Source organism: Diceros bicornis, chromosome 8 (assembly GCF_020826845.1).
Source record: "Diceros bicornis minor isolate mBicDic1 chromosome 8, mDicBic1.mat.cur, whole genome shotgun sequence".
Lineage (NCBI taxonomy): Eukaryota > Metazoa > Chordata > Mammalia > Perissodactyla > Rhinocerotidae > Diceros > Diceros bicornis.
The window spans coordinates 63,174,728-63,187,290 of NC_080747.1; the positions used below are offsets into that span (position 1 = coordinate 63,174,728).

The 12,563-nt window shown below is 41.6% G+C and overlaps 1 protein-coding gene and 1 long non-coding RNA gene across 3 annotated transcripts in view; one reads left to right on the plus strand and one right to left on the minus strand.

Annotated features, from left to right (window-relative positions):
* Positions 1-10,057, minus strand: part of LOC131409721 (uncharacterized) — a 28,462-nt gene extending 18,405 nt beyond the window's left edge. The window contains exons 1-2 of one of the 2 annotated variants that reach the window (XR_009220985.1): positions 9,876-10,057; positions 6,988-7,066 (exon numbers count right to left, since the gene is read on the minus strand). This is a non-coding gene — a long non-coding RNA (uncharacterized LOC131409721). The remainder of the gene's footprint in view (positions 1-6,987; positions 7,067-9,875) is intronic. The other variant, XR_009220984.1, reaches the window with a different exon arrangement.
* A 177-nt stretch (positions 10,058-10,234) lies between these two features.
* MRPL1 (mitochondrial ribosomal protein L1) overlaps positions 10,235-12,563 on the plus strand; it is a 78,205-nt gene continuing 75,876 nt past the window's right edge. Inside the window, exon 1 of the mRNA XM_058547328.1 lies at positions 10,235-10,378. Within this exon, the coding sequence (XP_058403311.1) occupies positions 10,339-10,378 (40 nt within the window). The 5' untranslated portion in view covers positions 10,235-10,338. The remainder of the gene's footprint in view (positions 10,379-12,563) is intronic.

The following is a 12,563-nucleotide window of genomic DNA, read 5'->3' on the forward strand; positions in this document are numbered from 1 at the left end:
GTGCAGAATGGACATGGTCGGGGGAAAATGAAGTATAAGCAGTACAGTATTCTTTTAAAATAATAAATTACAAGTAATTTACCAGATTATAGCATGGAAAAAAAATCTGCTGGGAAAAAATGACTAAAGATAATGAAGCACTTCTGTAGCAGGTGGATTACGGCAACTGTCTGATGAGGCCAGACAGTTTTGTAAAAATAGTTTCCTTCTAATCTACTCAATTATTTGAAAGAGGTAACATAAACAACAAACGAGGGTTAGCCAGTGAATATAATTTATTCAGATTCTGCAATGAATTGTGATAATGCCTTCTTGTACCTATGAAACATACATAATTCTCATGGAATAAGGAATACGGTAAATAGTCAGAGGTAACTTGATAAGATTTAGCAAATTAGACACGGATTTCATATTAATTCAATTAATAGTAAGTTAAGATACAGGGTATAGTATGTCATATTTTAATTCGTAATCTGGAATTAGATATTTTATAAAAAGGTGCAAGGAAAAAAAATCTGCCGATCTTGGCCAAAAGAAATTAAACATTAAATAAGAGCTAACAAACTTCATAATCGGGCAACATTATTGTAAAAAACATAATCATACTTGCTTGTCTTACTCTCAGATGGCTCTCTGCATGCAGCTGGTGTTTTCCAGACCAGGATGAACCAGAGTCTCAGTATTTCTTTCCCTTTATAATTACTGGCTCTACACATCACCCTAAACTGCCCTGGTTCTCTGGATGGATGTAAAGGTTCTACTAAGAGAGTGTCTCGTTGACTGCTCCAAACACATTTGCTACTGCATGGCATCAGGCCCTTTTTTCCTCTTCTGCTGCTTTTCGTTACATTCTGCCTGTAAGAAAGATGCCAAAGCCATTGACACCATCACTGTCCCAAGTGTGTCACAGGGCTGCAGCACGCTGTGTTTGAGAACTTCTCTCATGTCCTCTTTGTTACCTGGTTCCCATAAACAAGAAGTCCTGTGCTCACAGGTCCCTCAGAGGTTTCAGTAAAATGACTCTTCTAAATATTTTTCTTTTGCCTCCCTCCCCAGGTTCTAACACTCATCCTTGGAAGGTACTGGTGGAAGCAGAACCCTGAGGAACACTCTCAGAATTGCCTTCTCTGTCACTCTGGTCCTGTGCCCTTCAAACGCTCCCACCTTCCTTAGGATGAACCTTTCCTCAGAGCCATGCAAAGACACCCTGCAGGTCCTCTTTACGTCCACCATGTATCTGAATCTAAGGGTGAACTCAGCTCGGGTTTAATGGAGCCCTCCTGTTACACAGCTGCTACTTCCTGAATCCGTTCTGTGAGCTGTATAAATGGTAAGCTGTGGCAACACTGCAAACATCACGACCCTCACTGTCAACCATGGAAGGAGTCAGGCCTCTTCCCATAGCGGAGCCTTGAGAACTAGGGCGTCTTACTCTCCCTAAACTTCTATAGCCCTCCTTCTAGACAGGGGTAAGGAGAGCAATGCATTCTGGTGTTTTCTTGAAGAATTACATGTTTTATACTGTCAAAACAAATTTCTAGGCCCAAGATGGAGCAGCTCCTGCCCGGGGTGCCAGGTCAGCACACCAAAACTTAGATTTAACTTTCCTGTCCTTGTAAATGCTCCACTTGATCAGAAACTGACCAGAAAGGCAGTATATTCAGTCAGCCAACCCCCAAACGCTAAGCCAACTCTGGGCCTTCTCACCCCAAACAAGGGGTGATGTGGCCCAGCCAATCAGATATTTTCTATTTTTCCCTTCCTTGTTCTTTATTCTTTATCCTATAAAAGCTTCCTGGCTTCTGCCCCATTTTGCAGTTCTCCAAAGGAGACTGTTTGCTTCATGAAGTGGCAAATAAAATTTTTGTTTGTATCACCTAAACTGTCTTCTTTAATCATTTTTAACAATACTATTTATGGTGGTACAAACTAAGGAAAGATAAGCAATTACCACTACATATTTTAGAACCTAGATTATTACAGTTGAAAGGAAATTTTAGTTACTAACTTTTCTATCCTTATTTCTATGCCCAGCCATTATTATTTTCCATTGACCTTTGGAGAAATCTATTAATTTTTCTAAATACAATCTATTTTTCCTGATGGCTCAGGATGCTAGTTACTCTCTATCCTTGGGCTCCTGCATATGCCTTTGACTTTTTTTTTTCTTGGGTTAGAGCTCTGTCATCTCTCCCAGAGGAAAGCATCTTTTATTTATCCATTAAAAATTAACCCTTAACAATTATCCATAGTTGTTTATCATAAATTAACAAGATGTCACTGAATCTGAGGAAGTGCAATGGAGAATCATGTGCCACAAAAATGTTGCCATCCCTATTTTCAGATGGAAAAACTGAGGCACTGAGTGGGGACATAACTTAGCTGGAGTTGGCTATGCCAGGAAAGCCTGACCTGAATGTTTGGCTTCTTGATTATCAAAGGCCCCTCCACCCTGAGTCTCTTTTCTCTCCATCTCTCCCCCCATTCCCTCCAACACTACCACTATTCTACCTCTACTACTTGATAACTTTGGGAAGAAGAAAAATGCTAACCCAGTAGCAACGATAAAAAATTGTTTAATGGAATAAAATCATTTAGACAAAGATGAGATGCTACTACACGTGGATGAATATTGGAGTATTTGGACTCAATATTTTTCAGATAAAAATGACTAAGAAATAATTCCCAAGATTCCCTGAAAATCTTGGGCTCATTTCCTGAAGCAGTAAAAAGGAGACATCCAGAGATAGAGAAAGAACTTACTCACCCCAAGGCTGGAGCTTGGTGAGGAACTTAGCCTCAGTTTGACCTAATCTAAAAGAAAGACAGGACCTAAAAGGAGTCCAACAAAATGTCAAGTTCTCTTCTAAGTCTACAAAACACAAAGCCACACAGTACAAAAGGGAGGAAGACAGTCACATCCACACAGTACAAAAGGGAGGAAGACAGTCACAACCTTTCAATTTCAATTACTTACATATCCTCTTATGAGTTGTGCGCCCTCTTCTACAAAAATAAAACATCTTCCTGAGAAGTGCTTTGTTGGTATTGTTAATTTTCTCAGATCTAGACAACTTTTTAAAAATGCATCTCCATATTTTAGATAAATATTTCAAACAAGTTTTACTTCTCCATGCATTAGAGATAAAAAATTAACTCTAATAAGTGTTTTGTTGGTGCTTGTGATTTACATGCTTGCCTTTGAAGACCAAAAAATAATGTATATGTGCTTACATGTTATTTACTTTCTCCCACACACTCTGATATTATCTGGCCATTTTCTAATTTAAAACATCAGCATCAAAAATACTGAGTCATGGGTGTATGTACGTATAAACACCAGAGTTTCAGGGTGGCAGTGAAGCAGGAGGGGGGGTGTAGGGGTCAGATGCACTGGCTGTGATGTTAGGTTCTAACATTAGTTGCATGGCCTTGGGCACGTTACTAACTTTTTGGATCTTCAGTTTCTTCATCTATAAAATGGGAATTAAGCAAGATACTGTATGTACAGTGCTTAGCACAGTGTCCAGCATGAAATAGCTGTATGATACAGGTATAACAGTGGTTAAGAACATAAGTTTCTGGAGCCAGGCATCCTGCGTTAAAATCCCAACTCAACTATGTTTTTTTGTGTGTGTGTGTGAGGAAGATTGGCCCTGAGCTAACATCTGCCAACCCTCCTCTTTTTGCTGAGGAAGATTGGCTCTGGGCTAACATCTATGCCCATCTTCCTCCACTTTATATGGGACATGGCCACAGCATGACCTGACAAGTGGTGCGTCAGTGCGCGCCTGGGATCCGAACCGGCGAACCCCAGGCTGCCGCAGCGGAGCACGCGCACTAAACCGCCTGTGCCACCGGGCGGGCCCCTCAACTATGTTTTAATTGGGCAAGTTACTTAACTTCTCAGTGCCTCTGGTCCTTCACCTGTAAAATGAGAATAATTATAGTGCCTATCTTATAGGATTGTTGTGAAGATTTAAACAGTTAAAACATGTAAACCCCTTAGAAAAGTGCCTGACACACAGTAAGTATTCAATAAGCATTAGCTATTACTATTAATCTAAAATTGTGCTGTCCAATAGGGTAGCCACATGTGGCTATTGAGCATTCAAAATGCAGTGAGTCCTAATTGTGATGTGTAATGTAAATTATCTCAATAATTTTTTATATTACATGTTGAACTGATAATATTATGGATACATTGAGTTAATTAAAATTAATTTTACTTGTTTCTTTTTATTGTTTTAATGCAGCTGCTAGAAAACTTAAAAGTACATCTGTCACTCGCATTATATTTGTATTGGACAGAGTTATTCTAGAATACAGAAATCTTAAAGCAAGAAGTTCATCAAGAAGAACTTTACCTTTCAGTTTAGTTCAAAATCCAGGATACTTGTGGTATACTTTTTTTTTTTTTAATAATTTTATTTATTTATTTTTTTCCCCCAAAGCCCCAGTAGATAGTTGTATGTCATAGTTGCACATCCCTCTAGTTGCTGTATGTGGGACGCGGCCTCAGCATGGCCGGGGAAGCCGTGCCTCGGTGAGTACCCGGGATCCGAACCGGGGCCGCCAGCAGCGGAGCGCGCACACTTAATCGCTAAGCCAAGGGGCCGGCCCATGTGGTATACTTTTTGTCAAAAAGAAAGAAGTATTGAGGAAAAGCAAGGGAATCACAAAGTACTAAGTGAAGCCATTAGCACTGCCAAAGAGGGGCCGGCCCTGTGGAGTAGCGGTTAAGTGCACGCGCTCTGCTGCTGGCAGCCTGGGTTCGGATCCTGGGCGCGCACCTACGTGCCCCTTGTCAGGCCATGCTGTGGCGGCCTCCCACATAAAGTGGAGGAAGATTGGCACACATGTTAGCTCAGGGCCAGGCTTCCTCAGCAAAAAAAGAGGAGGATTGGCATGGATGTTAGCTCAGGGCTGATCTTCCCCACACACACACAAAAAAACTGCCAAAGAAGTTGCTACAATTTTTGGTTGCATTAATTTTTCCAGGAAAAATTAACTATTCTTTTCTCCTCTAGAGTGTTTTGTTCAGTTTTGGGATCACATTCTAAGAGACACAGGCAATCTAGAGCATATCCTTGGTAAGGCTCCTAGAAGATGAGAGGCTCCCATCACCACGCCACGGAAGGAAGGAACTGAGGGTGGGGAAGGACATGGACACACTCAGCCAAGTGAGGAGAAGACTTAAGAGGCATGATAGCTGTTGGCAGGACCAGGAAGTTTGCCATGTGGAAATGGAATTGACCCAAAGGATTTAATTAGGTCTAAGTTACAGGGAAGGTGATTTCAACTTTAATATAGGGAATAACTAACAATTAGAGTTGTCCAAAAATGCAATGAACTACCTTATAGAATATTCAAGACTTTGTCACCAGAAATTTAAGCAGAGAATTATAGAGAGGGTTTATACATCAGGTAGCTAGAAGACCTTCAAAAGCCTCTCAAACTCTGAGATTCCATGATTAAGGCTTTGCTACTAATTCAGGAAGAGAGCTGGCCAGTTCATGCACTACGACTAGAATAACTAGAGACCCATGGCCCATGGTCTTAATTAGATGTTTGTTTGTTTGTTTAAAAGATATAGAAATTCACTGGTGCTAGCTCAAGAAAACAGGGGTTATTGCAGGGATATATATGGTAGATAGGCATCTCCCAAGAACTCAGGGAGAGGGACAGTGATACAGCAGACTTCACGGAAACTAACAGGAACTGAGGCAGCATTTGCTACCTTCCTCTCAGGGGCCAGTTGATCTCTTTCTTTTTCATGATATCTCTGCTTTTCTCGGTATCCTTGCTCCATTCTATTCTTGAAACTGACTAGCTTCATGTAACTACTCATGCATCATTTCTGTTTGCTAATAATTTTAGCTTGCCTTTTGAGGCTTTGCCAGCCTTGAGTCTACTTCATGACCTTACAGCTTGAGTTCTCCCACCTAAATATTTCAGTCTTTTGTTTTCCCAAGCCTAGCCTCATGAGAGGAACCACTGACCTAGCTTTTCTTTTCAAGCCAGATCACTGGCTACAGTATGGATGGACCTTTCTTGAGTCAGATGGCTTCCACTGGGGAATAGCTGGGGCTGGGGAATTTTACTTATACGGGAGGGGAAAGTTTCCACCAGAAGCAGATGTGAGTGGGGCAGGAAGTTACTGATGTTTGTAGTATCTCCACTGAAAGATGAAGGTCACGGAGCTTAAACCCAGAAATTTTGGGATCCACTTAAGTTTATTCTCTGTATTAGGAAGAGAGAGCCTATTCAAAAGGTTCTGGTTTGGGACTAATGACAGAAATGTGAATTTTGCTCTAGGATGTGTTCTAGGACCCTGCTACTCAAAGTGTGGTCCATGGACCAGCACCATCATCAACATCACTTAGGAGCCTGTTAGAAATCAGAATCTCAGGCTCCAGCCCAGGCCTACTAAAGTAGAATCTACATTTTTCATAAGATTCCCAGGTAATCTGTATTCACATTCAAGTTTGAGAAGTGTGGCTCTAGGATGAATTGGTTTGGTTTAGGCCTTCTAAAAGTTACCAAAGGCTTTTATTAGGAAACTTCCAGTAGTGTGCTGTAGCCATACTAGAACCAGTTGCTAAGTTGTTAGAAATTTTCTAAGTTGGTTGATGTAACGTTTGGTAGCTTAAAATCAGCTGTTGTGAGAATATTTACACCATGGAGATGGGTGAACGCTACAAATCCGTTTCTTTTGTACTGGTGAGCCAGTTGTTAAACATTTACCGCATTCACTGGACAGTTCTAAATCTCCTAACTCAATCTGGAATTAAGGTAGTCTCCTAGGGGTTTTTGGACACAGAAGCTCCCATATATGGGAGGGCAAGAGAAAATGAGTTCCAATTCCTCACTAAACTTTCAACCTTATGACTGAGAAATCATTATTATAGATAGTCATTTCTTTATGAAAAAATAATCAGTTTGAAGTAAGCACAAGGAGGGAAGGGAATCAGGAGTTGGTAATACTTAAAATCCAGCTAGGAAATTGTCCCACCTGACAGCTGGACAGTTTTGGAGCTAAAATCCGGATGTTGAATAGCAGTTTCTGTTTAGAGGAAAAGATAAGAGTGGGTCAATTCTGGTCCTAGAGACATAACACATGGGGAAATTCATACTTTTATTGCCTATATTATATTGAGCATAAACTCGTTAAATAAGACAACTCCTCCCCAAGTTAATGGTAGTTATGGATGCAAATATTTCACGGTACTACATAGGGAGTGGTTTTTAAAGGGTGGTCTCTGGACCAAGCACATCAGCATCACCTGAGAGCCTATTATAAATGCAAACTCACGGGCCTGCCCCAGGCCTATTGGATCAGAAACTCTGGGGGGTGGAGCCCAGAGAGCTGAGTTTTAACAAGCCTCTGGGTGATTCTGATGCATGCTACTGAAATAGAAAATGTCATGCAGTTCCTTATTTTTGTTCAATAAGAGAATCCATTTTCCACTTGAACCCCAAATGCGAAGTGACTCTTCTTGCAAAGGAGTTTCTAGCTCAACTGGAAGATGGTTGAGGAAGGCAGAGAACACAGATCAAGAGAACTACAGGGCTAAACAAACATTTAAAAGCTTTTCTCAGGGAAATTAGCCAAGCAGACAGGCAGCTGGCATGTTGCCAAGACTCCTGGAGAGTATAAACCTTCCTAGAAAGCAACTGGGGAAAGTTGAATTTATTTAATTATTTTTAAAGATTTTATTTATTTATTTATATTCCCCCCCTAAAGCCCCAGTGGATAGTTGTATGTCATAGCTGCACATCCTTCTAGTTGCTGTATGTGGGACACGGCCTCAGCATGGCGGGAGAAGCCGTGAGTCGGTGCGCGCCCGGGATCTGAACCCGGGCCGCCAGTAGCGGAGCGCGCGCACTTAACCGCTAAGCCACGGGGCCGGCCCAGGAAAGTTGAATTTAAAGTGAACTTTGAGAAAGTGCATAAACACAGCCTAAAGACTTTCTGCAAATACTAATAAAAGTTCTGATATAAAGAAAGCAATGTCCTAGCACACATAGGGATGAGAACAGCAAGTATCATATTAAGAAATAAGCAGATACTGGAAGAAGGGGTACTAGAACAGCTTATTCGTGTTGCCTCTCTGGTTAAGAACTCTCACTGGTTCCACACTAATGATGACATTGAACATTTAATGAGTGTTTATTCTGTGCCAGGTACTGTAGTAAGTACCTCAGTAAATTATCTCATTATTAGCCCCTTTTCACAGATGAGGAAACTGAGGCCTAGAGAAGTATAGTAACCTGCCCCCGGGTCACACAGGTAGTTAACAATGATACTGGGATTCAAACCCAGGAAGCTTGGCTCCAAAGCACCGCTGCTTCACCAAAATACTCTGCTGCCTCTCTTCAGTGAGAACCTCATCATGTATTAAATATTTAGAGGCTTGGAGTTCCCATTTCAGTGCGGATTTTTGTAGTTTTTATAAGTCTCAAGCTAAAGAACCTCTTTCTTTTTTTTTTTTTTTTGAGGACGATTGGCCCTGCATTAACATCTGTTGCCAATCTTCCTCTTTCTTTTTTCTCCCCAAAGCCCCAGTAGATAGCTGTATATCATAGTTATAGAGTTGTAGCTCTTCGATGTGGGACACCACCTCAGCATGGCTTGATGAGCAGTGAGTAGGTCCGCACCCAGGATCCGAACTGTGAACCCAGGGCCACCAAAGTGGAGCGCGAGAACTTAACTGCTACGCCACCGGGCCGGCCCCAAATACCTCTTTCTATATTGTTATATACAGATAACTGGACTCTGGATTCAGCCTGACTAATGCCATCAAGTTCTGATGCTCAAAGTGGGCACTCAGGTAAGCTGCACCTCTACAGACACTACTTTAATAAGGCTACTACTACAAGCAAACTACATGTCACTCTGAGTCCCAACAGTGAATGTGTAAATTCTATTGTTCTAATAGGAGACATAAAGAAGTGTACAGTTGGTGGCCAAATGACCCCAGCTGTGGAAAGGGAGGGATGTAGAGTCTAAGGACCAGCACCTTTAACCTAGGTGTTTGTTTTTGTCTGAAATGGATCTGGTGAACCTATTCCAATTCTGGCATTTACCCTCAAATGAAATTCATTTTTAAGTATCACAGTGCAACAGCTGTGTTGGTTTTATTCACCACATCAAGCACACCACTTGACACACGGCAGGCACTCACATATTTGTGAAAAGAAGGGAGAAAGGGAAAGAAGGAAGGAGAAAGGGAAGAAAGTTATAGTGGTAGATTCAAGTTCTTTGAATTGTTTTGAATTAACAGCCATAAATGAATGTGGAACCTTTGAAGTAACTGCTTAGGTTTTAACACAACAGGACAATACATTAGAAATCTTATTCTTCATGTAGATGAGTACGATACATAAATATGAAGTAAAGCATTTGTGAAATTCCTACTTTGATCTAGTCCAACTTCCTATGGGCAGCTTCATGGAAGCAAGTTAATTTTGCAGGCTTGCTATTCTAATTAAGTCACTAATTCATGCATGCATCTATTCATTTATTCAACAAACTGAGTGCCTCCTATGTGTCAGGTATTGTAGTATGTGCTGAGGTTACAAAAATGAATAAGACATGATTTCTGCCCACAAACAGCTCAGACAGCTGCCACCTAACAGAAAAGATACTGATTCTTTTTTTTTTCAGCCAGAATAACCTATGCGTAGGTCTCAGATCTGCCATTTTACAACTAGAAGTGTTATATAAATTTGTCAAATATTATTCAGTTGATCCTAATGGCACAGCTTGCCAGCAGGGGTAACATGTAGAGCTGATTAAGGAGATTAACTTAAAACCACGCTGCTCCTGTGCTGAGTTAAAAGGAAAGCCTGTGAGTGAGCGGGACACCCACCTTGGGGCGCAGTGGAAAGCCTGGAGAATTAAGTCTCTACAGGGCTGGAAATGCGGCGGTGGAAGCTGGTGACATTCTTCGGATTTTCTGTTTTTCATGCTTTCCTGGTTACTCTCAGAATCTATTAAAATGAGTTCTATGTGCATCTGCAGAATCAAAAAAAAGAAGAAACAGAGCACCGCCACCACGACCGTATTTCCAGGAAGGGCAGATTTCTCTGAAGATTGTAGAGCTGTTGTACCGGAACCACGAAACACAGGGTCCTAGGCAGCACGGCAGACTGACGGTAACACCGCCACGGGGCACCGGCGCCGTACGCCCTCTCCAGTCGGCGTATTTTGGTTCCCGCCCCTTTCCTTTTGCTACTTCTAAACCCTTCCCCCTCCGCTCATTCCGGAAAGGAACCCTTCTAAAATTTCTTCCAAGTTGAAGCGTAGGAGCAATTTCGTCAACACAATCCAGAATGGTCAACATGGCGGCGGCCGTAAGATGCCTCGGTAGAGGTAAAGCGAGGGGGTGTCCGGGCTTGCGGGGAAAATAGCTGTAGCGCGGTGTCTCTTGTTGCAGCTGAGTGTAAGCCGGGCTGTCCTAGGCATGGATCTGCACGGGTGCTCGAAAAACCTCCTGCTCTTTCTGGGCTCCAGGTTCTCCAGAGGGTCATTACTGCTTGAAAGAGACCTTAGTAGAGGTTGCACGCCTTTTAGAGCGTCCACCCTAGGGGTGAGGTGGGAGTGGGAAGGGAATGTACATTGACACCTCTCCAGCACCCGTAGGGTCAGAGGCAAGGACACGTTCTATCTCCAGTTCTGGGGGTGTGGACTGCAGAGGAAAGACGTTTGATACCTGAAGTAAGTTCTGGTATGGAAAAGGTGGTATATTTTAGTGGCTTACGTTTGTGAACTTTAATAGTTTACAAAATGCTTGTTGGTGCTTTCAGAGTACATCGTGGTAGGCGATTCCAATTCTTAAATTTCCAAACGTTGTCTAATTTGGATCAACATTGATCATTTGGAGGCTAATTCTGTAGTACTTCTTGGTAGCAACTCTTTTCAGCAGTTAATAAGGTCCAATTTGTTGGCTAGGATGACAGCCCTTTTTTGGTACAAAGCTTATTTATTTTTGTTTTGTTTTGTGTTTTTGAAGCACAATGATATGTATTAATAATCAAGGTAGATCTTTACGTGGAGGCAGCAGCCAAATCAAGATAGATCTTTACGTGGAGGCAGCAGCCAGCATCTCCCCCATGTTACAGGGGAAGAAACTGATCCTGTTAAGTATGTGGCCAAGTTCATATATAACTAGTAAGTGGCAGAGAAAGAACTTGAAGCTTCACTCCTAGGCCAGTGGTTTTTTTGCTTTTTTTTTTAAATGCATCGTAGTTTTTCTCTTTGAGCTTCTCACAGGAAAGCTCAGTGTCAAGATCAGCATTCTCTATTTGGGATGGTTGTTGCTTAAAAGATAGGGATGGCAAGAGATCACGACAGACTCTGCTGACTACTAAGTCAGCAAACCAAAAAGTATATCTTTACTGAAAAGAGATTGATGGCATTTTCTTTATGTATGATAGAAATAATGTTATATTAGACAAACCAAAGAAACCAAAAAGAGAACCAAAGGTTATCATTCTCTCCTTGCCACATTTTCTTCTCTTGGCTTCCAGGATACCTCACTCTCTTAATTTTCTTTTTATCTCACCTGTGACTCCTCACATTACTTTGCTGGTTCCTTTTCTTCTCTCCAGTTTCTTACCTTGGAAAGTCTCAGGAGCCAGGATTCCATCCTTGATTCTCTAAATTCTAAATTTTTGTATCTAAATTTACTCCTTTGGTGAACTCATCCAAGTCTTGTGGCTTTGACTATTGTCTGTATCTTAATGGCACTCAAATTTATGTCTACAATTGGACTTCTCTTCTGAATTTTAGATTCTTAAACTCATCTACCATTTCTAGGTCTGCACTTTATCTTCTTTTTTTTGCTGAGGAAGATTCACCCTGAGCTAGCATGCATGCCAGTCTTCCTCTATTTTTTAGTATGTGGGCCACCAGCACAACATGACCTCCAACAGAGCAGTGTAGGTCTGCACCTGGGAACCGAACCCCGGGCCGCTGAAGCGGAGCGTGCAGAACTTAACAACTAGGCCACCCAGGCTGGCCCTCCACTTGTATATCTTGTCAGCACCTAACACTTTTCTAAATCGAACTCATTATTATAGCCTGCCACCTTCCCCTTCTCATTTCATGGTAACTCCATCATTTTAGTTGTCTAGGCCAAAAACTCAGAATATCCTCAACTACCCCTCTTTTTCTCACACTTCACAGTTGGCATATCCTGTTAGCTTTACCCTCAAAATAAATCCAGAATCTTACTTCTTTTCGTTACTCCACTGCAACTACCTTTCAAGCCACTACCACCCCTCACCTGGATTTCTCTACAATCGACCCTCAACAGGTAGTGAAATTGGTCCTTTAAGAACTTAAATCATGTTATTCCTATGCTCACAACTCTGCGGTCTCCGCATTTTTCTAAATCCAAAGTCTTTAGAAAGAATGGCCTACAGCTGTGCTGTCCATTTTGTTATCCACTGTTGAGCACTTCAGATGTGGCTGATCTGAATTGAATGTGTCAAAGACGTAGATTTTGATAACTTAGTATCAAAAAATGTAAAATATCTCAATAAATTTTTTATAT